Source organism: Anomaloglossus baeobatrachus, chromosome 5 (genome assembly GCF_048569485.1).
Source record: "Anomaloglossus baeobatrachus isolate aAnoBae1 chromosome 5, aAnoBae1.hap1, whole genome shotgun sequence".
NCBI lineage: Eukaryota > Metazoa > Chordata > Amphibia > Anura > Aromobatidae > Anomaloglossus > Anomaloglossus baeobatrachus.
The window spans coordinates 55115920-55141119 of record NC_134357.1 but is presented as its reverse complement, the minus strand read 5'-3'; the positions used below and the strand labels follow the sequence as shown (position 1 = coordinate 55141119).

General features: G+C 44.8%; 1 protein-coding gene across 1 annotated transcript in view; it reads left to right on the top strand.

The window, feature by feature from the left end:
* The window catches only part of LOC142312617 (alpha-2-macroglobulin-like protein 1), an 88354-nt gene that overhangs the window by 20330 nt on the left and 42824 nt on the right, over positions 1-25200 (top strand). Inside the window, exons 7-15 of the mRNA XM_075351611.1 lie at positions 202-308; positions 10079-10246; positions 10334-10564; positions 14682-14748; positions 17376-17521; positions 19116-19265; positions 21171-21332; positions 23686-23779; positions 24182-24190. Coding sequence (XP_075207726.1) covers positions 202-308; positions 10079-10246; positions 10334-10564; positions 14682-14748; positions 17376-17521; positions 19116-19265; positions 21171-21332; positions 23686-23779; positions 24182-24190 — 1134 coding nt within the window. The remainder of the gene's footprint in view (positions 1-201; positions 309-10078; positions 10247-10333; positions 10565-14681; positions 14749-17375; positions 17522-19115; positions 19266-21170; positions 21333-23685; positions 23780-24181; positions 24191-25200) is intronic.

The window sequence follows — 25200 nt, the reverse complement described above, 5'->3', positions numbered from 1 at the left end:
TGATGGGAGGTCAAATGAAAATTCACCAGCAGGAGTGGTGTCAACTCTGAATTGGCAGAGATTGGCACTCGGCAGAACTGGCAGGTAGTTAGCAGCAACGGGAATAAGAAATGTGATTCATCTGCTCCTCCTTTAAGTACAACCACTAATTTTTGTGTTTTCTTGTTTTTTATTTGTTTTTGAATGAACATCCTCCTAAAGGAATTTCACTTTCTACAACAAGTGAAACCAGCATCGTTGTCAGTAACAGTGTATCATTTTTGGATCCGAAGACTAATTACAAGCCTGGCATGCCCTACTCTGTAACAGTAAGTAGTAAAATGCCAAACAATTGTCCTAAGTAACAAGAAATCCGTAATTCCAATTTAGATAAACTAAAAAAACACAAAAAAAATGTGCAAAACCTGATTTGTAGATGTATTTGTCAGCATACGGTAAATATTAGGCATGAACGAACCGGAATGGTAAAGTTCATGGTTCGTACCGGACACCAGATATCCAGGGATTGAAGAAAAACCCAAACTTTTAAAAAAAAATCAGTGTCCAAGTTTGGATCCTAACGGAAAACAGTAGAGAGGGGTTTCACACCGCGCCAATGACCGACAACTCCTGAAATTTCAGATCAATGCTTCTTTATTTCACGCACAGGTCAAGTCAACGCGTTTCAAGAGTCTTAGCTCTCTTCATCAGGACAAGCTGGCAAAGAACATCAAATCTGCTGTAAGGCAACCTATACAGCAATATATACCTTAGAGGTGGAGTCCTGATCCACCCCTTTTGAAAAAAATCGGCGGGAATCCATACATTTAAAAAACAACAAGACAATGTAAATCATAAAATTGTCAAAAATATTCCTTTGTGAGAATATATTCATAGTTTCAAGATAATTGGTAAATCTGAATAAAAATAATATTGAACGAAAAATAAAAGATATATACATCTTTTATTTTTCGTTCAATATTATTTTTATTCAGATTTACCAATTATCTTGAAACTATGAATATATTCTCACAAAGGAATATTTTTGACAATTTTATGATTATGTTTTCCGTTATCTGCCAACCGGGGACTGCTGCCGTGACCTGGAGTTACATGCTTGCATAGGAGTTGTGACTTTCACAACCTGATCTGGTGAGTAGGATTACTTATCTTAAGACCCCTTATATACCGGGGTAAGACCCTATTGCGCTTCTTTTTCCACAGAAATTATTTTGACAAGTTTGGATCCTAACACAGTTTGTTGAAAGGCTGCAAAGTAGCCAAGGAGATAGACCATTTTACAGCACAGAAGTTCTGGTCTCTGGTTTGAGGTCCGGCGTCAAGTTCGGGTCCTGAACTGAATGTTTAACTAAATTACAGCAGAACCCAGTGAACCCGAACTTCTACAAGTCCGCTCATCCCTAGCAAGTATCACCTGCCGAAATGTATTATCATAGGGAATCTGTCAGCAGGTTTTTGCTACTTCATCCGAGAACAGCATGATGTAGGCAAGGAGATTTTGATTCCAATGGTGTATCACTTAGATTACTGGGTGCTTGCTAATTAGATTGCGCTGTCAAAATGTGAGTCATGCTCGGAGTCATGTGATGACCCCTGATGCTACCATGACATACTTCCTGTAAAAACAACAGAGTGGCAGCTGTCACAGGAATGCTGCATTTCTGCTGATCATAGCTGTGCAGCTCTGATCAACAGAAATGCACAAGGAATCAAACTGCTGACCCATGAAGTCCCCTAGGGGGACTAGTAAAATAAATGAAAAAAGTAAAAGTTTTTCAAAATATGAAAAAATAAAAAAAACCTAAATTTTCAAATCACTCCACATTCGTCCCATTGAAAATAAAACAGTTAAAAAAATAAAAAAATGGGGGGCGTGTCCTGACATGGAAGCGTGAGGACGCTGGATCCCAGAGCTCCTGCGCCCACAGCCTAATTCTATTATACTCTGCAGCCCCCACTTACCCAGGATGGCCCCCAAGAAGAAACCGGGGGTAGCGCCCGCTTCTGCCTCCCCGGTGACGAGTCAGAGACCCCAGGGGAGCCTCACAAGGTTCCTGACGGCGCCGGGTTCTGAACCTCCGCAGGCGGTCCGGAGCAAGATGGCGCCGGCGGGCGCGTGGCGTCCTCCAGCGGGGGATTCCCCAGGAGCCGCTCGGCGTTCTCCCACAGCCTGTGCAGCAGTGCAGGGGATCAGCGGTGCAGAGAATCGGAGGACAGAGGCGGCGGTGGCACTGGACGGAGCGGGCCCAGGTACAGAGGACTGGAGGAGGGGGGAGGCTGCTCAGCCTGCCTCGCAGCACGCTGCTGTGGATAGTGAGGGGGCCCTGAGGGGATCACCAGACCCGGGGATACCAGCCATGCTCTGCACACAGGGGACCCCCCCGCTCACGGGGCACACGGAACCTCAGGCTACACTAAACAACATGCATGCTGGCCCCCCACAGGGGGACATACAAGCCCTGAGAGAGCTTATTTTGGCCCTCCCCAGCAAGAAAGATTTGGAGGACGTTGTAGCTAGAATTGAATCCTCCCAGCAGATGGCGCTGTCTGCCTTGAGGGAGGAAATGGTGGTACTGGAGGACAGAATTGAGGCCACAGAGCAGGCTCAGGAGTCCCTGGAGAGCAGAATGGAGAGGATTGAGAGAGACTGTGAGTCATCCAATGCCCGCATCAGAGACCTTGCCCTGCTCTAGGATGATCAAGAGAACAGGGGCAGAAGAAATAATATCAGGCTAAAGGGTATACCGGAGGACTGGCCCCAGGAACTCCTGCGTACTAAAGTCTTAAACATCTTCAACCGGGTCACTGATCGCCCCTTGGAGGCTACCTACCTCTTTGACAGAATTCACAGAGTCGCAAGGTCGGGCCCTAGATCAGTCCCCTCCTCTAGAGATGTTCTATGTCGTTTGCACTATTATGGAGACAGAGAAAGGATCCTACAGGGAGCTTGGTCATATGGACCGGTGGAGATGGATGGGGCCATGGTGAAGTTATTTCCTGATGTCTCCAGCCGCACACTATATATGAGACGCCTGCTTCATCCTCTCCTGCTTGGCATCAAAGAAGCAAACGCCTCATATAGATGGGGCCATCCCTTCCATTTGATAGTATGCAAGGGGGACACCGTGTTTTTGCTGAGGAGGCACTCAGAGCTTCCTAATCTTTTTGCCTTCCTGGGAATACCAGACTGCTCAATTCCGGACTGGTTGGAGTGGGAACCCCAGGCACCCCCGGGGTTGCGGAGGAGGAAGGGAGGCAACCGCTATGCTCAAAGCGGTGTCGCTTGAGGGACTTGGCATGTACCGGATGCTGCTGGGAGGAAGGAGTGGTCCAAGATGTGAGACGGAGGTGCTTTCGACGGGAGACGGAGTCAAAGAACGGGGAGCTGGGAGGCTCTCTTTCGTCTCTACGACTCCTAAGCAGGAGTCCTGGCCTTGGGCTAGTTTTCTCTGGACATAGTTTATTGTCTAAAGTTTTTGAAAATTCTATTTCTATGGCAATGTCTAGTTTAGGTTCGGGGGTGGGGGGGGGATGTTTTTCTTTACCGAGTTCATCCTGGGTGGTGGGGTGTGTGGGTGGTTAACCGGCTGACCCTTCCTCTCCGTCGGGGAGAGGGGTCATTTAGTGCTAATAAGAGGGGCGCGGGTATGCGCTCTGGTCGCATGTCAGTTCTTGTCCCTATCTTTTCCTTAGTAGTCCCTGGGCTGGTCCCTGGTTCTGCGAGCGGCAGTCCTGCTGCTTTTCCACTTTCTTGTTCTCTTCTCTGAACTTTTTGCCTTTCTCTCTTCCCCCTGCTAAAGGGTCTCAGCTACTTCCTACTTTTTCTACCCCTCCTCTCTTTTTACCAGCTTTCCCTCTTCTTTTTTCTTTTTTTTTTTTTCTTCTCTCCTTCCCCCTTCCCCTCTTCTTTTTTGGTTTGCTCCTCTAGGGTCTCGCGACAGAGAATGGCGAAACAGAGGCAGGCCGAACTGCGGGTGGGCTCACTGAATGTCAAGGGCCTTCATAGCCCGGAGAAACGGTCTATCCTGCTGAACCTTCTTTGGAAAAACCGAATCCAGGTAGCCTTCCTACAAGAGACACATTACTGTGAAGCTAAACCTTACAGACTCTCGGACAGAAGGTACCCCATTGTGCACCACTCACCCTCCCCTGATCCTAGATCTAGGGGAACGAGCATCCTCATGTCCAGTACGCTCCCTTGGGAATTGTTAGACTCTCAGACAGACGACCTGGGTAGGCTTATGATGCTCAAGGGACGCATAGCTACTCAGTTATTCACATTCGTGGCAGTATACTTGCCTAATGCGGGCCAATGTCCCACCTTGTTGCGGTACCTTGAGAAGATAGAGGAATTCTCGGAGGGCACTCTGGTTCTCGGGGGTGACTTTAATGTAGTGTTGGAACCATTGAGAGACAGTTCAAAAGGGGTGTCCGGTATGCCACACATGACGCTGCGGCGGATGAGACGGGGACTACATGACCACCAACTGATAGACACTTGGCGATTGCTGCACCCATCAGACAAAGACTTTTCATTTTATTCTGCAGCGCACGACTGCTATTCTAGGTTGGACCTCTTTTTTATTAAACATGGGGACCTACACTCTCTGGTGGATGCTTCAATTGAGTGCATATCTTTCTCTGATCACGCGCTGATCACGGTCACTCTGTCCCTTGAATGTCCCATCGGGAGGCAGGGTCAGTGGATATTGAACACCTCGCTACTCAATGAGCCGGTGACAATGCAAGAAATAAGGGAGGCCCTGACGGAATATTTTGACTGTAGTGGGGGGGAGGGGATGTCCCCCAACATTGTGTGGGAAGCTCACAAATGTGTTGTGAGGTCATTATTCATTAAACATGGGGCCCGTCTGAAAAGGGAACGGGAAGCTGAGGTTACATCTCTCCTAGCAGACATAAGGGAGTTGGAAGCAGTGCACAAGGGGTCTCTGGGAGGGAACGTGGGCGTCATTCTGGCCAGGAAGAGGGAGGAACTCAGGTCCCTGTTATATCAAAAGGCCAAGGGAGTGCTAGCTAAGTGCAGGCGGCATTTCTATGAATATGGCAATAAAAGTGGCAGGACCCTGGCTAGGGCCCTCCGGATCCAGAGGGCGAGGGGCTATGTTCCTAGAGTGCACATTTCTGGCGACAGGTGGGCCACTCTTCCAAAAGACATAGCCTCCGCCTTTAAAGACTTTTACTCCTCTCTCTACTCAATAGATGGGGGGCGGTCGGAGAGGGCCAGGACGGAACTACGGCAGCGTATCCAGAAGTACATTTCAAACTCCGGTTTGAAACACCTTAAACCGGAGGATGCGGACGCCATGGAAAGACCCATTTCAGAGGAGGAGTACTGGGCTGCAATTAAAAATTCCCCCACTGGTAAGGCCCCTGGCCCAGATGGCTTCCCCCTGCTTTACTACAAAAAGATGGGCTCCATGCTGCTCCCCCCATTTCTCTCGGCCTTTAACAATATCTCACTCTCCGAAAAAGTCCACTTGCCGAGAGACTCTCTGGCCGCTAATATAGTAGTCATTCCTAAAGAGGGTAAAGACCCTACCTCTTGTTCTAGTTACCGACCCATCTCCCTCCTCAACACAGACTTGAAGCTCTTCACCAGAATATTATCAGAGAGACTCTCTCCATTGCTGGGGGGGATTGTCCACCCTGACCAGGCTGGGTTCATGATGGGAAGGGAAGCGAGGGACAACACCACTAAGGCGCTGAATTTAATCCACAGGGCTAATTCGGAAGGGTTGCCCCTGATGCTCTTGTCGACCGACGCAGAAAAAGCGTTCGACAGAGTCAATTGGATATTCATGGAGGAGGTTCTGCGGGAGGTGGGGTTGGGGAGGATGATGCTCAGGTGGATATGCTCTCTGTATAGCAACCCCTCTGCCGCGGTCAGGGTGAACGGTCTCCTTTCAGATAGATTTTCCATTCTTAACGGCACAAGGCAGGGATGCCCCCTCTCACCCCTGATCTTTATCCTGACCCTGGAACCCCTGCTTAGCCGAATTAGAGGTAACATTGACATTTCTGGCCCTACAGTTGCGGGTTCCACCTACAAAATCGCGGCGTACGCGGACGATTTACTTTTCTTTATTACCAATCCTCGGGTCTCCCTGCCCAATTTACTGAGAGAGCTGGAAACATACTCCTCTCTTTCTAATTTTAGAATTAACATGTCAAAATCGGAGGCTATGAATGTATCTCTCCCCCAAGATCATGTTATTTCGCTCCAATCGGCGTTCGGGTTTAAGTGGGCTAATCACTCTCTGAGGTACCTGGGGGTCCAGCTGGCAGCGGATAACAGCCAACTATATAAGCTGAACTATCTTCCTCTCCTGCAGTCCATTAGAACAGACTGCGCAAACTGGGCGAGGGGTCTTTTCACATGGTTTGGGAGGTGTGCAATATTGAAGATGAACATATTACCACGACTACTTTACCTCTTCCAGGCCCTGCCAATTAAGATCCCGAGCTCTTTTTTCAAGGAATTGGCCTCACTATATACTAAATTTATCTGGGCGAATAAGCCGGCGAGACTTTCCCGTTCCCTATTGTGCAGACCTAAGCGTAGGGGAGGGCTGGGAATACCTGATATGAAAAAATATTACTGGGCCACACATATGGTTAGGGTTCTGGACTGGTGCCGTCACTCTAGGATGAAACCATGGGTCGCCCTGGAACAGAGCTTCTCGGAGGTGCATTTACCGGCCATGCCTTGGGTCGGGAGTTTTTCCCCGGCCTCTCTGAGATCTCACCCCACCATTGGCGCTACTCTGGAATGCTGTTCGAGGGGAGAGGTTCGGCGCCTCCTCCTGCCGTTGCCTTCCCCCATGTCACCAATTATAGGAGATCCGGATTTCCGTCCTGGCCTCTCGGACCCAGTTTTTCGGAGTTGGGTACAGGGGGGCAGATTCAGAGCTTACCAGATGGGAGAGGAGGGTGACTGGCTATCTCTTTCGGATATATGTGGTCTCCTGCCTCCGGACCCCCTGGGGAGATGGAGGGCCATACAGTTGAGGCATTTCTTGAGCTCCCTTCCCTGCTTCGCCCGGTATGCTGGGCCTCTCACAAGATTCGAAAAATTGTGCTTGGGAGAGGGGGCCCTGCGGCACTCATTTTCCCTGGCATACAATTTGCTATCAGACCCGGGAGATTTGCCCACCCCGGTTTATTTGCGGCAGTGGGAAAGGGACCTTGGGACGGCCCTATCAGACACGCAACGAAACAACGTCCTAATGATGGCACATAAAACTTCGATCAGTTCCAGAATGTTGGAGGCCAACTTCAAACTGTTGACTAGGTGGTATAGAGTCCCGACCAGACTTCATAGGATATTCCCCTCAGTCGATCCCGTTTGCTGGAGGTGTGGCTCGGGGGAGGGTGATTACGTGCACATCTTTTGGTCTTGCCCTTCCTTGCAACGGTTTTGGTCAGGAGTGAGGGAGGTAATTAGACTGGTGACCGGCACGGCTGAGACACTGGGTCCGGAACTGTTTATTTTACAGCTTTCGGAACTCCCGGCTCATAGATACAAGCGTTCTTTGCTTAGATTTCTGGTAATGGCCGCCAGGTCGTGCATCCCGCTGGGCTGGAAGTCCTCTACCCCCCCCACATTGGCACAGTGGGTTTCAAGGGTTAACGACCTAAGGCACATGGAGGACCTGACATCCTCTCTCAATGACAGTCAGGAAGGTTTTCGTAGGACCTGGTTCCCATGGTTGGAGTTCACTTACTCGGCGGATTACGCCAGATTACTCGCTGCTCCACGGCTGCTGTGAGGCTCTGGAGGAGCACTCTCCCCCCCCCCCCCCTCCCCCCCCCGCCCTTTTTTTTTTTTTTTTTTTTCTTCTCTTCTCTTTCTCCTCTCTTCTCTCGCTTTCCCTTCCTCTCACTTCTTTGTCCCCTATCTTCTCCTATTCTCCCCTCCCCTGCATTTCCCTTTCTTCCTCTTTCTCTTATCCTGTTCTAAATTCTTTTGGGCTTTGCTTTCTCTTTCTATGTATGTTCTGTATTCTACCCTTGTTGGGTTGGTTCATAAAAGGATTAAACTGGGCATGACTCGAGCAGTTGCAGTAACTGGATATGTACAGGGGAGAGGAAGGGTGGGCTACATGTCAATGTTAAATATTTGAAATCTGTTATTCTGCTCTTTGTGGCGCAGTTGTTATTTTGTATGTTCTCGAGTCGGTCTTTAAAATAAAGAATTTAAAAAAAAAAAAATAAATAAAAAAATATACACATATTTGGTATCACCGCGTTCATAAATGACCGATCTATCAAAATATGAAATCAATTTATCTGATCGGTACACGACGTGTTGAGAAAAAAAACTCCAAACGCCAAAATTTTGTCTATTGTTTGCCGCAAAATTTAAAAAAATGCAATAAAAACGATTAAAAAGTAGCATTTGCACAAAAATGGTATCATTAAAACATCAGCTCAAGACACAAAAAATAAGCCATCACTGAGCCTCATATCCCAAAAAATGAGAACGCTACGGATCGCAGAAATGGCACCAAAAGAGCAATACTTTTTTGGGACAAACGTCTGAATTTTTTTTAACCCCTTAGATAAAAATAAAAGTATACAGTACAGACCAAAAGTTTGGACACACCTTCTCATTCAAAGAGTTTTCTTTATTTTCAGGACTCTGAAAATTGTAGATTCACATTGAAGGCATCAAAACTATGACTTAAAACATGTGGAAATACTTAAAAAAGTGTTAAACAACTGATAATATGTCTTATATTCTAGGTTCTTCAAAGTAGCCACCTTTTGCTTTCATTACTACTTTGCACACTCTTGGCATTCTCTTGATGAGCTTCAAGAGGTAGTTACCGGGAATGGTTTTCCAACAGTCTTGAAGGCGTTCCCAGAGATGCTTAGCACTTGATGGCCCTTTTGCCTTCTCTCTGCTGTCCAGCTCACCCCAAACCATCTTGATTGGGTTCAGGTCTGGTGGTTGTGGAGACCAGGTCATCTGGCGTAGCACCCCATCACTCTCCTTCTTAGTCAAATAGCCCTTACACAGCCTGGACGTGTGTTTGGGGTCATTGTCCTGTTGAAAAATAAATTATGGTGTAACTAAACGCAAACCAGATGGAATAGCATGCCGCTGCAAAATGCTGTGGTAGCCATGCTGGTTTAGTATGCCTTCAATTTTGAATAAATCCCCAACAGTTTCAGCAGCAAAGCACCCCCACACCATCACACCTCTTCCTCCATGCTTCACGGTGGGAACCAGCCATGTAGAGTCCATCCGTTCACCTTTTCTACAAAGACATGGTGGTTTGATCCAAAGATCTCAAATTTGGACTCATCAGACCAAAGCACAGATTTCCACTGGTCAAATGTCCATTCCTTGTGTTCTTTAGCCCAAACAAGTCTCTTCTGCTTCTTCCCTGTCCTTAGCAGTGGTTTCCTAGCAGCTATTTTACCATGAAGGCCTGCTGCACAAAGTCTCCTCTTAACAGTTGTTCTAGAGATGAGAAGGTGTGTCCAAACTTTTGGTCTGTACTGTACATGTTTGGTATCTACAAACTCGTACTGACTTGAGGCATGACACCGATATATCAGTTTTACCATATAGTGAACACATGAATAAAATATCCCAAAAACAGTCATGCAATTGCACTTTTTTGCAATTTCACCGCAATTGGAATTTTTTCCCATTTTCCAGTACACTTTATGGTAAAACTAATGGTTTAATTCAAAAGAACAACTCAAACCATGAAAAAACAAGCCCTCATATGGCAAGATTGAAGGAAAAATAAAAAAGTTATGGCTCTTGGAAGGGGAGCAAAAAACGAAAAACGGAAAATCGCCCAGAGGTGAAGGGGTTCAGCTTACATAGCAAAAACCTGCTGACAGATTCCATTTTAAGGAAAAGTCAAACTTAGTCATCAGTGACGTTACCTATAACTAGTAACCTGATCAATTAATAGTTCAAAGAGTTTCTTATAAAATGGAGCATAAAGAATTGTATTATAATTTTATGCCCTTCATCATATACTAGAAGTGTTTGTCTTTATTCATTTGTGTTTAGTTTTGTTCCTATCTGTTGTAGTTAGAGGTGACTGACGCTAAACAAAGCCCAGTTCCAGGCCAGAAAGTGTATCTTACCTGTAAAAGATGTGATACAAAAATCAAGGAAACTTTGGTGACAGATGATAATGGACGTGCGTCTTACATATTGGAAAATACAACCAATTGGACACAACAATTTGAGTTAAAGGTATGAATTAACGATGCTTTGATGTCTTCATCTGCTGAGCCCTCGTATATATACACTTGCACTGACCTATATTTGTCACATTTTCAGGCTTCAACAACCATGGATTCACCCCAAACAAGTACTGTTTTTTATTTTTGGAACCCAAGTGATGCTCGTCTATTAGTTTCTCCGCTTTATTCTCAAAGCAAAAGCTATTTAAACCTGAAATCGTTAGGGAAGGATAATTCTTGTGGTTCAGAGCAGGAGGCGCTTGTCCAATATATAATAAGAAATTCAGCGTTACGGGAGGATACTAAACAAATGGATTTATATTATCTGGTACGTACAATACCAACTTTATGTTTAGAAATGTTAGAAATGTTTGTGGCCTTACTGAATCTGATAGGGAAGTAGAGGGAAATATTCATTTTGGAGATTAATATGGCTGTTTTGCGTCTGTTTCTACTAAGGGAAAGTATCTTGATGATACTGTGATGTAGCATACACTAATCACAAAAAGTTAGGGAAATTTGGCTTTTGGGTGAAATTTATGTAAAAAGTTCATGTTACAGTGATATTTTAGTCGGGCATTTAAGTAGAAGCATGCAATGGTGATTTCCTCATCTCAAGCAATTTATTGCAACAAAAGCTAATAGTGGTGGGTATGTCTACCCAACTAAAAAATGTAAATGGCTCAATAACTTGTTATGTGGCCTTCAGCATCAATAACAGTTGACAATGACGTCTCCTGCTGGTCACAAGTGGAGTTATTGTCTGCGGAGGCATGGCATCCCACTCCTCTTGAGGGGTGGCCCTCAGATCATTGAGGTTCTTGGGTACAGTTACAAGCCTCTACACAGTGACTCAGGGGATTCCATAGGTTTTCTATTGGATTCAGGTCTTGAGAAAGTCCTGGCCTCTCCATTTGAGGTGCCCCAGTCTCCAGCAGCCATTCCATAATGATGTGAACTTGATGAGCTGGAGCATTGTCATGATGAAATTAGGTGTGTTGGTCATGCAGAGACACAAATACTGGATTAATTATGTTATTCCAATATTAGGGGCTGTCACTGTACCATTAAAAAAGTGTAGGGCAGGTCTGTATTGACTAGACACATCTGCCCCCACTGTAACACCACCACCAGATGCTCGTCTGGTGACAACAGTGGCTGATGCATAGCGCTCTCCTTGACGTCTCCAACATCATTGGCGGCCATCATTTGTGTTCAGTGTCTATGGATTTTCAGAAGTGATCAACACTGAGGCCCACAGATGCCTTGTCTAGTGTAGATGATGCCTGTGCCTGGTGGTGTGGTCAGGTACCCTTGCAGGTCATCTATCATGCAGACCACACTGATATAAACAGTTTTTAATGGTCTTACGTGATATTTGGTTGCCCCTTACCTCCCTTAAATGTGCCTGAAGTTGTGTGGTATTGATCATCTGTTCCCGAAGGGTATTGTTCACAATGAAGCAGTCATTAGCATGGGATGAGGCCAAAGGACTTCAACTTCTCTGCCTTTTTGTGACTCTTTCAGTCTCTCTGTATCTCTTTTGCAACTTTCTGATGACACTCTGTGATACTCTAATCTCAGTGGCCACTTCCATGAGAACATTCTGTTTGATCAATTGATAGGTGCTGTCTTGGGCTCATGATATCAAAATGTGAACAGCATAATAAGGAGGACTGTTGAAATACCCATTCTAATTGAACCCCGACATTTATTGGGTGATTCCTGGATCAAACACCTGTTGTGAATTTTGACATTAAGCTCCTTGTTACAGAAAAGCAAGTTGTGCAAATAAATGCTGAAACAATGAACAGTTGGACATGTGCATTGAAAAGTTTAGTTTAGAGAATGTCACAATGAGGTTACCGGTAAAGGTTAGAGGGCATTTTAGGATCATTCTGAAATTTTACTTGAAAGTCTAATATCACTAACTTTTTTGAGTAGGGTATTTTAGAAACTTAGCTTACCTTCCTAATGACCCCCAATACGTCTTTATACTGACCCGAGATATAAGTGAAAACACAACAGCTGTTGGCTGGACACTATAGCTGACTCCCTGCTGTAAGGCCGGAGTCACACTTGTGAGAGACTCGTGCAAGTCTTGCATCACATCACCCGACATGGCCTGCAGCTCTCCGGATAGGAGCATCTCAGCTGCATAGAAATACATGCAGCTGACCCGCTCTTGTCAGGAGAGTGTGTGGCCACACCGGGTGATGTGATGTGAGACTCACGCGAGTCTCTCACAAGTGTGACTCCAGCCTAACAGTCTCGATCTATGTTGGCACCAATTGTAGCTTAACCTTTTATATGCTGCTATCAACTGTGACTGCAGCATCTAGATGGTAAACAGAGTATGGTGGCTCCTGCTTTAACCCATCAGCACCCTGAGATCATGATTATGAGGTCTGATGCTTGTCATGGCATTTCACAACCAAATTAACGGCATTAGAGTCTGCCAGCTAGAGTGTTCCGTTCAGAATGTATCAAAATTTAGGTGGTAAATTTAACATTTTTCATTCTTGTCTTGTCACTTTGCATTAATTTCTGAAAAGCACTTGAATGGTTAATAAAGTGCTTGATAGCAGTTTTGAATATGTTGAGAGGTGCTGTTTTAAAATGGTATGACTTTAGAAGGGGAGGTTCCAATATACAGTGCCTTGCGAAAGTATTTGGCCCCCTTGATTTTTTCAAACTTTTCCCACATTTCAGGCTTCAAACATAAAGATAAAAATTTAATTTTATGATGAAGAATCAACAAGTGGGACACAATTGTAAAGTTGAACGAAATTTATTCCTTATTTTAAACTTTTTTTAAAAAAATAATAAACTGAAAATTGGGGCGTGCAATATTATTCGTCCCCTTTAAGTTAATACTTTGTAGCGCCACCTATTGCTGCGATTACAGCTGCAGTCACTTGGGGTATGTCTCTATCACTTTTGCACATCGAGAGACTGAAATTCTTGCCCATTCTTCCTTTGTAAATAGCTGGAGCTGAGTGAGGTTGGATGGAGGCGTTTGTGAACAGCAGTTTTCAGCTCTTTACACAGATTCTCGGCTGGATTCAGGTCTGGATTGTGACTTGGCCATTCTAACACCTGGATATGTTTATTTGTGAACCATTCCATTGTAGATTTTGCTTTATGTTTTGGATCATTGTCTTGTTAGAAGACAAATCTCCGTCCCAATCTCAGGTCTTTTGCAGACTCCAACAGGTTTTCTTCAAGAATGGTCCTAAATTTGGCTCCATTCATCTTCCCATCAATTTTAAAAATCTTACCTGTCCCTGCTGAAGACAAGCAGGCCCAAACCATGATGCTGCCACCACCATGTTTGACAGAGGGGATGGTGTGTTCAGGGTGATGAGCTGTGTTGCTTTTACGCCAAACATATCGTTTGGCATTGTGTCCAAATAGTTCGATTTTGGTTTCATCTGACCAGAGCACCTTCTTCCACATGTTTGGTGTGTCTCTCAGGTGGCTTGTGGCAAACTTTAAACAACACTTTTTCTGGATATGTTTGAGAAATGGCTTTCTTCTTGCCACTCTTCCATAAAGGCCAGATTTGTGCAGTGTACGACTGATTGTTGTCCTTTGGACAGACTCTCCCACCTCAGCTGTAGATCTCTGCAGTTCATCCAGAGTGATCATGGACCTCTTGACTGCATCTCTGATCAGTCTTCTCCTTGTTTGAGATGAAAGTTTGGATGGACGGCCGGGTTGTGGTAGATTTGCAGTGGTATGATACTCCTTCCATTTCAATATAATCGCTTGCACAGTGCTTCTTGGGATGTTTAAAGTTTTGGAAATCTTTTTGTAAGCAAATCTGTCTTTAAACTTCTCCACAACAGTATCACTGACCTGCCTGTTGTGTTCCTTGGTCTTCCTGATGCTATCTGAACTTTAAACAGAACACTGAGACTATCACAGAGCAGGTGCATTTATACGGAGACTTGATTACACACAGGGGATTATATTTATCATAATCAGTCATTTAGGACAACATTGGATCATTCAGAGATCCTCAATGAACTTCTGGAGTGAGTTTGCTGCACTGAAAGTAAAGGGGATGAATAATATTGCACGCCCCAATTTTCAGTTTTTTATATTTTAAAAAAATTTAAAATAAGCAATAAATTTCGTTCACCTTCACAATTGTGTCCCACTTGTTGATTCTTCACCAGAACATTAACATTTTTATCTTTATGTTTGAAGCCTGAAATGTGGGAAAAGGTTGAAAAAATCAAGGGGGCCGAATACTTTTGCAAGGCACTGTAAATATATTTTACATCTTATTTCATTTCCACCTTCCTTCTTGACAAATTAAATTAAAACTTATTCATACAGAAAGGTGTACTCTATATGAAATGGCGAATTTGATTTTGGATGTTTATCTACATACACAAGGGAATTTCAAGTGTTAATATCTACCTCCTCCTGTGTAGGTAACTTCCAAGGGTCATATAGAATTATCTGGTTCTCAGAAAATCGCGGTAATGAGCTCTGCTATAGGTGAGAATGTCTTACTATACATTAAAAAATTGTTTAAAAGAACTGAAGACCTCAGTGGTTGATGGACTTCAGTTCTTTTAAACAATTTTTTATCTCTACTGGCTAGCACGGTACAAAGATGTATTTATTATTATTACTATACATTAATTATTGTTCAAAAACTTTAAGTTTCGCAATTGGATGTGTTTCATAATGTTATACTGTGCTGAGATAATCTTATATATGTGTCCCTGCTATATACTGTGTAATGGCCGTGTCTGACCGTACAGGGAGAAGGTCTGATCATACCACATCTCCTGGCCAAAGGGAAAAGCAAGAGTATACAGACGGAAAAGCAGAGGATAGCAGCTGCTGCTTTCTGTGAGGTAAAACATTTCCTTGCCTGTTATATCACAGGAGTTTCTGACACATCTCCAGTCCCCTGATTTCTTCATAAATCAAGTTAGTAAGGCGGGCTTTACACGCTGCGACATCGCTAGCGATGTCGAGCGCGATAGTACCCGCCCCCGTCGCACATGCGATATGTGGTGCTTGCTGCCGTAGCGAACATTATCGCTATGGCAGCTTCACACGCACATACCTGCTCTGCGACGTCGCTGTGACCGGCGAACCGCCTCCTTTCTAAGGGGGCGGTTCGTTTAGCGTCACAGCGGCATCACAGCAGCGTCACTGAACTGCCGGCCAATAGAAAAGAAGGGGAGGAGATGAGCGGCTGGAACATCCCGCCCAGCTCCTTCCTTCATCCTTTTCCGGTGGAGGCAGGTAAGGAGATGTTTGTCGTTCCAGCGGCGTCACACACAGCGATGTGTGCTGCCGCAGGAACGACAAACAACATCGTACCTGCAGTAGTAACGATCTTATGGAAATGAACGACGTGTCAACGAGCAACGATTTTTCACGTTTTTGTGCTCGTTGATCGTCGCTCATTTGTATTACATGCTGCAATATCGCTACCGGCGCCGGATGTGCGTCACTAACGACGTGACCCCGACGATATATCGGCAGCGATGTCGCAGCGTGTAAAGTACCCCTAAGGCTGTGGCCACACAAGCGAGTGCATCAGATGCGACTCTCGGCTCCAGCTGTGCTGCGAGTGTAAGCCTACTGTCATGCCACTAAGATCTGATCCTGCGATTGGATCACAGCTGCGGAGGAGAAGGCGGGCACTGCGGAGGAGAGAAAGGGGTTAATCTCCCTATCTCCTCCATTGCCAGCTGATGTGATTATCACACTGCGCTCCAATGTCATGCGAGTGCAATGTGATGTTTCACTCGCAACCATAGACTTGTATGGGTGCGAGTGAAAACAAATCGGATTCCAGCAGCGTGCTGCGACTGTTTTTTCGGTTCGATTAGGGCTGAGAAAATAATCACAGATGGGAATGGCCCCATAGAGTAACATGAGTCTGAGTGCAATTTTAATTTTTTTATTGCATTCCTCTCGGACCGTTTTACTCGCTGTGTGTCTTAGCTCTTACATATGAGATCAGTGGCTGTCAAATCAGTGAGATAGGAACGCCGACTGCCGATGTCATGGATGTGTCTCGTGTGACAGACAGTCATGTTGTTTCTGGCAATAGAAGGTCACATTGTTTGGCTGCGCAAAAATCTCCCTGACTTTCTATTATTTCTCCTATCAGTATTCATTGTATTAGGTAGCTTTCCTGCTGGATTCATATCTCCGCCTTTTGAGCCCAGCTGGAGTTCACCTTCCTTTTAGCTGCTGATTATCAGTATTCGATTTGTGATTAAATACTCCCATCTTCCCTAGACCTGTGCTGGTGATATTATTTAGTTCATTCTAGCTCTGGTTGCAAGCAGGTGGCTTGCTCTCATCTGTAGTATCGTTTCTGAAGCTTTGTTGAATACCTGCCTGAGTCATCTGTGGATAAGTAGTACATGCTTTTTCTACCATGTGACCTCCTTGTGTCTTCCTTTAGCGATTAGTGGGGTTGAGAAAGAGCTCATCCCACTAGTTCTTTATTTAGGGTCCATAACCAGGGATACATAGGGTCAGGTACACGACTCAGCGCATAGGTGCGGAACGTATCTTGGGTGGTGAGGGACCCCAGGGACCAGCTATAGGTTTGGTCAGAGGTCACCATCTCCCCCTTCCCTAGACATTGGGATCCCTTTGCCTTACCTTTCACCTCTCACTTGGTACTTCCCTCTACCTAGTGTGATAGCTGCTGATCTCATATGTTACTGACTTGATTTATGAAGAACTCAGGATCCTAAAGATGTGTCGTCAGAAACATAAGCTCCTGTAATATAGCAGGTAAGGAAATGTTTTACCTCACAGAAAGCAGCAGCTGCGAGCACTTATTCTTCCTCCACTACCCAAGAGCTGTGGCATGATCAGACCATGTTCCTGTATGGTCAGACACAGCCATTACACAGTACATAGCAGGGGCACATACAGTATATAAGATTATCTCAGCACAGGAACATTTTTTTTAACACATCCAATTCTGAAACTTCTCTTTATTCCAAGATTTATTGATTGAAATGTACTTTATTCATGGGCTTACCCTTTAATGATCATATTATGCTTTGAATTTAGGATTCGCTGACATGCTTCATTCCAAAAATTACATTTTGTCTTAGGAATATTTTCCTTTCTTACAGATTTAGAAGGGGAGCTTCCTTTTAAATTTTCAGTAAATGTCAATGATTCTTCATCCATTCATGTATTGGTGTATATTTTACTGCCAAGCGGAGAAATGGTTGCTGACAACTTAAAAATCAAGATGATGAGATGCTTTAAGAATAAGGTAATTGAAAGAATTGAAAACATTAAAATGAAATTCATAAAAAGTCCTCAAGTTTTTGTCATGAGTGCGTCCTGCTCTGAAGGTCCCAGACTCTGGCGAGTCTGGGACCAGAAGGTCACAGCGGCTTATTGTGCAGATCCTTTTGGTGCGCAAGTCTGCATCTTATGTTTAAATGTATTTGCTTCCCTTTGGTGCTGTAGGGGTTAAGGACTCTTCCCTATGTGGCTATCCATTGGAGCCTTAATCCCAGGTGCAGCTCTTTGTTATCACAACCATTTGCTTTAAATAGTCACATGTCTTAATATCCGATGACGGTTATAGATTCTCATATCTAAGCTATCCACTTTGGAAGGAGCCAGGTTCTGGAAGAAGCTGAGGTTTTGTGACAATTGCAGCTGTGGTGTTAGCTGCATTAAGGTTCTTGGAGTATTTTCCTTTTGTGCCTTCTTCCGTCTGTCTATTTTCCTACCCTTGTGTTGGATTATTGTAGTGGTGAGACTAGCACTCTCACTAGCCTTCCCACTAGCCAGAGCAAGCAAGGGCCTAGGCACATGATTGGCAAAGGGGTGAAAGAACCCGTGTAGGGACGTTAGGTAGTGCGGGGAACAACCTCAGGTGAGTGCAGGAGGTCACCCCGCTCCCCTCACCCTAACACCAGACTCCACCATTATATTGTGTTCCCGGTGTACCCTGTTTGTTGTGGCATTCGCTGGGGGTTCCCTTATTCCTCGTGGAACCCTGGTCGTCACTGCGTGACAATTTTTCAACAAAAATGTTGAGAAGCTGTTTTGACACTAAACCCAACTATGATTTTTGAAAAAATAAATTTAATGTAGCATTACGGTACATTTACTGATGCTTCATTGTAACATATGAGGAGTCTTTACTTTAAGAGTTGCAGGACCAATGAGCCCTCCACCACACAAGTTTGAGATTGGCTTGGATGTCTTTCTTCAAAGATCAAACTCTAGAAGTTATAGCTGGTAGTTTTCTGGAAATTAGATATTCATCCAACATTTTTACTCTTCTATGGGATCATTACACCATCTTACATTTACAAATTTACCCTCCCAAAAGCAAGATGACTTGAACTCTAGTGACACTTATTGAAAAAAGCAATCCTAAAAGTTTATATTGACTCTGTAACAAGCCTTTCCACTTGACTTAGGATAAAAGCCAAACCAGAATGTCAATTTACAGACAAAGTGTTTTGGGGTGTTGTCCATCGTCAGTGCAAAGCAGGCGATATGGCTGTAGGAGAGTCTTCTGACTAGGATCTAAGGTGGAACCTTTCTGTTTGTGGAGAGTGACATGGCTGTGCCAGTGTAAGGAGGCTTATAAGGCATGCAATGTTCCTTTGGCTTTTATCCTAAGTCATATAGCAAGGCTTGTTAAAAGGTCAATATTAACTTTTAGGATTGCTATTTCAAATAGGTGGAACTAGGGTTCATGGCCTCTTTCTCTAAGGAGGCAATTTGCATATTTAATTTCAAAGAGTACCATCAAACACCAGAACTGTGAGTGGATAATGTTTATAAAAAGGTGGATATTTTGTAAAACTTTGTAAATGATTTTATACTACATCTTTATTCAGGTATCAGTAGGATTTTCCCCAGATGAAGTTCTTCCGGGATCAGACGTGTCCCTCCAGGTTCGGGCTGCTCCTGGATCTCTCTGTGGTCTGAGGGTGGTGGATCAGAGTGTGGTACTGATGAGACCAGAAAATGAGTTGACTGCTGAAAAAGTAAGTTTTTTAATAATGGGAAATCAGTTTTTATTACAGGCCATGACAAACGTTCCTTTGGAGGCATAAAGTGTTCCATTTCCCTGCCTTTCCCTGAAAATAGCCAGTATTACAGAATTCACAAGAAATACCGATGTTTCGAGTAATCAAAATTACACGTATGTGATCCTAAATTCTAATATGTATCTGAAGGAAGGTGCGGACGCCGGGTTGTGAGGGCTCCGCACTCCTTCATCAGAGAGAGCTGGTGCTTGGTGACCACATCGGGCGGGGTGTGCGACACATACTTTAGTCTTCAGGGGAGCGTTCATCACCCCACAGCCGATCGCCATCTCGGATGGTTCACTTAAACACAGAACACCGGAGATCTCAGGGCAAAGCAACTGTAAACCTTTATTCAACACTTTGACCTTCATGACAGACATGGCCAATCTCGTTCTGATGCCGCTGTTTCCCAAGGTACTTTGTTTGGCCTAATCTGCTGCCTGGGACCTAGTCTTGTGGCTGCCAGGCCTAAGCCTCAGCTTCCCTCCTATTCATCTCTCTGCGGCTACCCGTGTGTACTCGCTGCCTCATACGGCTTCCAGACACTTGAATTCCTTAGGCCCGTCCTGAGGAACTTTATCAGGCACATCTGTCTAGTCCCTGACTCTTCTAAGCCTATCATGAGGTGAGCCATAGGCTCCGGACACTTTGAGGTTCCAGTTTCCCTGATGGGCCCAAGTTACAAAGCACATCCACACTCCAGGAACCTCGATGAAGAACTGATCTCTCTCTTGCCTGTCTCTACAGCCAACTCTCCGGCCATCTGTCACTCCTCACACCTTAGCACTCAGCTCACTTTGTACTTGGGAAGCATTGGACACTGCTATACTTAGTTAATATACATTATACAATACAATACAATTACTATAAAATACACATTATGCAGAAAAACATTAAAGCACAGTAAAAAAAAACGCAGTCTCTACTGCTCAATAGGTGCTACACAGATCGAGAGAGAACTATACAGCCTCTCAGTTATCTCAGCGATCGGAGCACTGAGCTTATGAATGCTCTACCCGGTGATTAGAGGAAGCAGTCAGGGATTCAGGGATGACCCTACTGACTGCAGACTATACATTTTATCAAAATACTATCTAGCTAAAAAGTGTGTCTTATAGTCCGAAAAATACGGCAATTAAAGTACGTTTTACATAGTATAAAGTCTTATTATAGTGTATTACATTATACAACCTAATTTGTATTTTGAGTGTACAAATCGCAATTTTAGATACAAAATACTCTGGAAAGTCAAACAATATCTCTTAATTCATTAGCATTTAGCAATTAACAAATCTAACAAAATCTGAATTCGGCATTTCCTTCGAGTATGGTCAAGTATGTTGTTTTCTTGTGAATGAGCAATTTTCTCTCTAAACCCCAGAGCATAATAAATATATTTTAAAAGGGGAAAAAAGTAGACTGTAATTACCTGGCCCGCCCCTCTCCTTTCATGAAGCCCTGCTCCTGTCGGGTCATCTTCTTTGTTCCTGTCAAGGCTGTGGTCTTCAAGAAACTATCTTTGGCACTTCCAGTGCCCACAACCTCCAACGTCTTCTGGTTCCCGGCATCTTCAGGATATCATACACTGATTAGGTCACAACGTTATTACCTTGTGCAACTAGTGAACACCAGATACGTTGAAGATGCTGAGAACCAGTGACCAAACAGAAGACCAGCGAGAGCTTTCCTGGCCGTTTTGAATCCAATTGAAAAATTTCTGGTTAATTTATTTAATTTTGATAACTTTGAGGTGAATCATATTCACCACCAAACATTCTCTCATCTCTATAGGCATTAATTCTGTCCTTCCATTACCCTTTGAATTTCCACCTCTAAAGTCCATGATGGTTGTTTCCTCAGGTCTACGATCTCTTCACTGATTCACAGCATCCCGGCCGGTTTGGGATGCCAATGTCGACCGATGAAGTGCTTACTCCATGTGAAAATGGTCCATCTGGAGCTTATTACTCTAGTCCTTTTTTTTCTATGCCTACAGAGGAAGAACTTCACCGATTCTTTGTGGTACAAGTATTTGTTTTAATTTTGTACTTTATTGCAACCGTGGTAGATCTAGGACGGCAAGTTCACGTTGCGTAGATAAAGTCAAGATACAAAGGAGTTAGAGCCATTTTGTTTTCTTAAAGTTCAGGAGGCGCTATATGTTGACTTTTTCTAATGGACGCAAGAGAAGGGATTGTTAGTATCATTTGTAGGACAGACACCGAAATAAGAAGTCTTCTACAATTAGATTGATGACCTATCTGAAATATGTCTCCTTCACCTATCAGTTGTTCTCAGTTCCAAAAACGGACAGACGTGAAAAGTTGTGGCACAACTTCGTCAACTGTTTAGTGCCTACTGCTGGATACTACAGCTCCAATTCAGAGGCTTGTGTACTTACATTGAAAATGTATGGCAGAATGGCTAATCTGTAGAGGCCAGCAAAGAGTTGATGGAGCTATGCTGAAACTTTATTATAATAGGGTCCAGAAAATATTGGACAATGGGGGGTTCTTGCTTGTCCTCATCAAAATCCGAACAATATGTAACAGTAGTCAAGCACTTGGCAATTAAAATCTCATGTAAATTTATTGAGAGCTTCATAAAGGTAAAATCATAACATGGGGAACCCACCAACGCGTTTCATGCTTAGAAAAATGGTTTCTTCTATACGAGTAGACAGGGATTGAGACCTGGCTTAAATTTTCCAAGTCATTGATTCTTCAAAATGTATTTTCTCATTTTTCTGGAGGCATTGGTGAGCTGTAGTGAGAACATTATGCCACAGAAACCTAAAAAAGGTCTCATTCAAGCCCTCTTAGCTCTAAATTTTAACCTAGCAGGCAATTTGTCCAGTCGGGAAAGGCTCTTAGAGCTTTAAAGGGGTTGTCCACTACTTTTATATTGATGGCCTATCTTTAGGGGAACTTTGCACGCTGCGACATCGCAGGTGCGATGTCGGTGGGGTCAAATCGAAAGTGACGCACATCCGGCGTCGCTCTCGACATCGCAGTATGTGTATCCTTTTTACATACGATTAACGAGCGCAAAAGCATCGTTATCGTATGATCGGTGTAGGGTGCGACATTTTCATAATTTTGCAGCTGTGACGGTACGATGTTGTTCCTCGTTCCTGCGGCAGCACACATCGCTGTGTGTGAAGCTGTAGGAGCGAGGAACATCGCCTTACCTGCGTCACGGCTGCAATGCGGAAGGACAGAGGTGGGCAGGATGTTTACGTCCCGCTCATCTCTGCCCCTCCGCTTCTATTGGCCGCCTGTGATGTCGCTGTGACGCCGCACGACCCGCCCCCTTAGGAAGGAGGCGGGTCGCCGGCCAGAGCGACGTCGCAGGGCAGGTGAGTGCATGTGAAGCTGCGTAGCGATAATGTTCGCTACGGCAGCAATCACAAGGTATCGCAGCTGCGACGGGGCGGGGACTATCACTGCAGCATCGGTAACACATTGTTGCTGATGTCGCAGCGTGCAAAGTAGCCCTTAGGATAGGTTATCAATGTCTGATCGGCCGGGGTCCAACACCACACCCCCCTGCCAATCAGCAGTTCTGGCGCTGTTCCATTTTCTGATAGTGGCTGCAGCTGGGTACTGCGCATCCACCTCCCATTCTAATCAATAAGAGGCAGATGTGCAGTACCCGGCTGCGCCCGCTATCAGAAAAACGAGCAGCTCCGGGACTGAGCATTTCCGGCTGCCTGCTGCCACCGCCAGGACTGTCAAGAGCTGATCTGTTGGGGTGCGGGTTGTTAGACCCCAGTTGATCAGACATTGATGACCTATCCTAAGGATAAGCCAGGAATGTAAAAGTAGTGGACAATCCCTTTAAGCATTTAAGGCACATGCTATGGATTTGTCATAAAGATGCAAAGTGGGAACACTCCTTGAAAACTTGTATTTTTCTTAAAAAATTTAAGTTTATTATCAAGCATATTTGTCAGAAGATTCACAATACAAACTACATATATAAATAAGTAAATATCTTATACCTGATGAGGCTGGTGTACATACACTAAAAAAATCACATCAGAATGGCTGTAGAATTCAGATAAAAAAAAAATGATAATAATAATAATAAAATAAACAATGTATGCGTTCAGATGTACTTGGACTCCTAAAGCGCTAATTTAATAGCATGAGGGGAAAATTTGACATAGGATACAGCTGTTTTTAGAATGTCAAAGCAATTACACCAGCATCATCAGGTCTAAGAGATCTATTTGATAAAGAAGGCAGTTTTCATTGTAAAATATGATGGCAGGTTTGTTTTAAAATAACATTGGGGGGAATCTAGCGCCGGTCTTGGTGGAGATTTTCCTCCACATTCATTATATGTTAAATTATTATACCTTTATTTTCAGGATATGCAATTAAAAATTATTACAAGTGCCGAAGTTAAAAAACCCGTACATTGTCCTGATCCCAATGCAAGAGTTGTGGGAATACCATTTGGAGGTAACACAATTAGCCCTGCAGCACTGTGACTTTGTATAGCATTATTGATTGCCACCTACGCGGTCATTTCTTTTTTTTTTCACTAAATTAATGTAATTGGGGCTAAGAAATATTTTTGCAATTGGGTTTCATTAAAAGATTTTCTACCATTTACCCTCTACAACCTCTGTATTCCACTGTCTATTGCTGGCTACAGAATTACCATATTTTTCGCTTTATAAGACGCACTTTTTTTCCCCCAAAATTGTGGGGAAAATTGGGGTGCGTCTTACAAAGTGAATGTAACTTACCGGGCAGTAATGCGGCGGTGGAGTGAGTCACAGGAGGCTGGTGCTGGTGCTGCCGCTGGAGCGGAGGCGGCCATGGATCCCCCGGCAATCGGCTGCGGAGGCGGCCGCCAAGGATCCCCCGGCAATCGGCTACAGCAGCGGTCACCATAGCCGAAATCTTTATCTGCGCCTGCGCTGCCTCCAACGCGACTTCCGGACAATGGCTGCGGAGGTGACGCAGGCGCAGATGGAGATCTCAGAGAAGCGAGATCTCCATCTGCGCATGCGCCGACTGCGGCCGCCATTTCTTTGAAGCCCGCACACCACCGACGTCTTCAGAATGGCCAGTGCCCGCAGTCAGCACTAGCACACAGCAGCGCAACAGCACACAGCACAGCAGCACAACAGTACACAGCAGCGCCGGCCACCTCAGCACAGCTCCGCAGTAAGCAACTGAGTTCCCCTCTACACTGCCCGTAGCATGGACCTGCTCCACCACCGCCGCTGCCTCCTGTGACCCCCGGCTCCACCACTGCTGCTGCCCCCCACCGAACACCACCGAATTATAAAACGGACCCCAGATTTTTAATTTTTTTACTTTTTTAGCTCAAAATTTGGGGTGCGTCTTATAATCTGGTGCGTCTTATAAAACGAAAAATACGGTAGTTAACTGGGAATCCATCAGTGAGCCTATTCTGATGGTTTGATAGGGAGTTTGTGTGAAGCCCCTCCAGTGTTGTGTCGGTGCATTACCTTCAGGGACTCCACGCAGCTGGATCTTGTCACAGGTAGGAGATCTTCTATTTAGGATTGTCGTGACGCCACTCTCAGAATTGCGGTCAGTGGGGACCGCCACTGCAGGTTAAGGGATGCCTGGGGCTGATGGTGGGTGCAGTCAGTTGTAATAGCCTCCTGAGAGTGAGGCAAGCCCCAGGGTCCTGTGTAGGTGTGTAGAACCACAAGGCGCAGAATAACTCAACACAAGCAGAATGTCTTTCAGGGGTTTTACTCACTGATGATGGCAGGGTGAGTAACCCGGGCGTAGCTGGGATGAACCAGGCTGGAACCAGGCGTCCTTCAGGCTGACTGATGAGGGTGGCTACCGACTCGCCTTCCTTAGCCCTTTACGTTTTGGGGTAACCCCGACTTTTA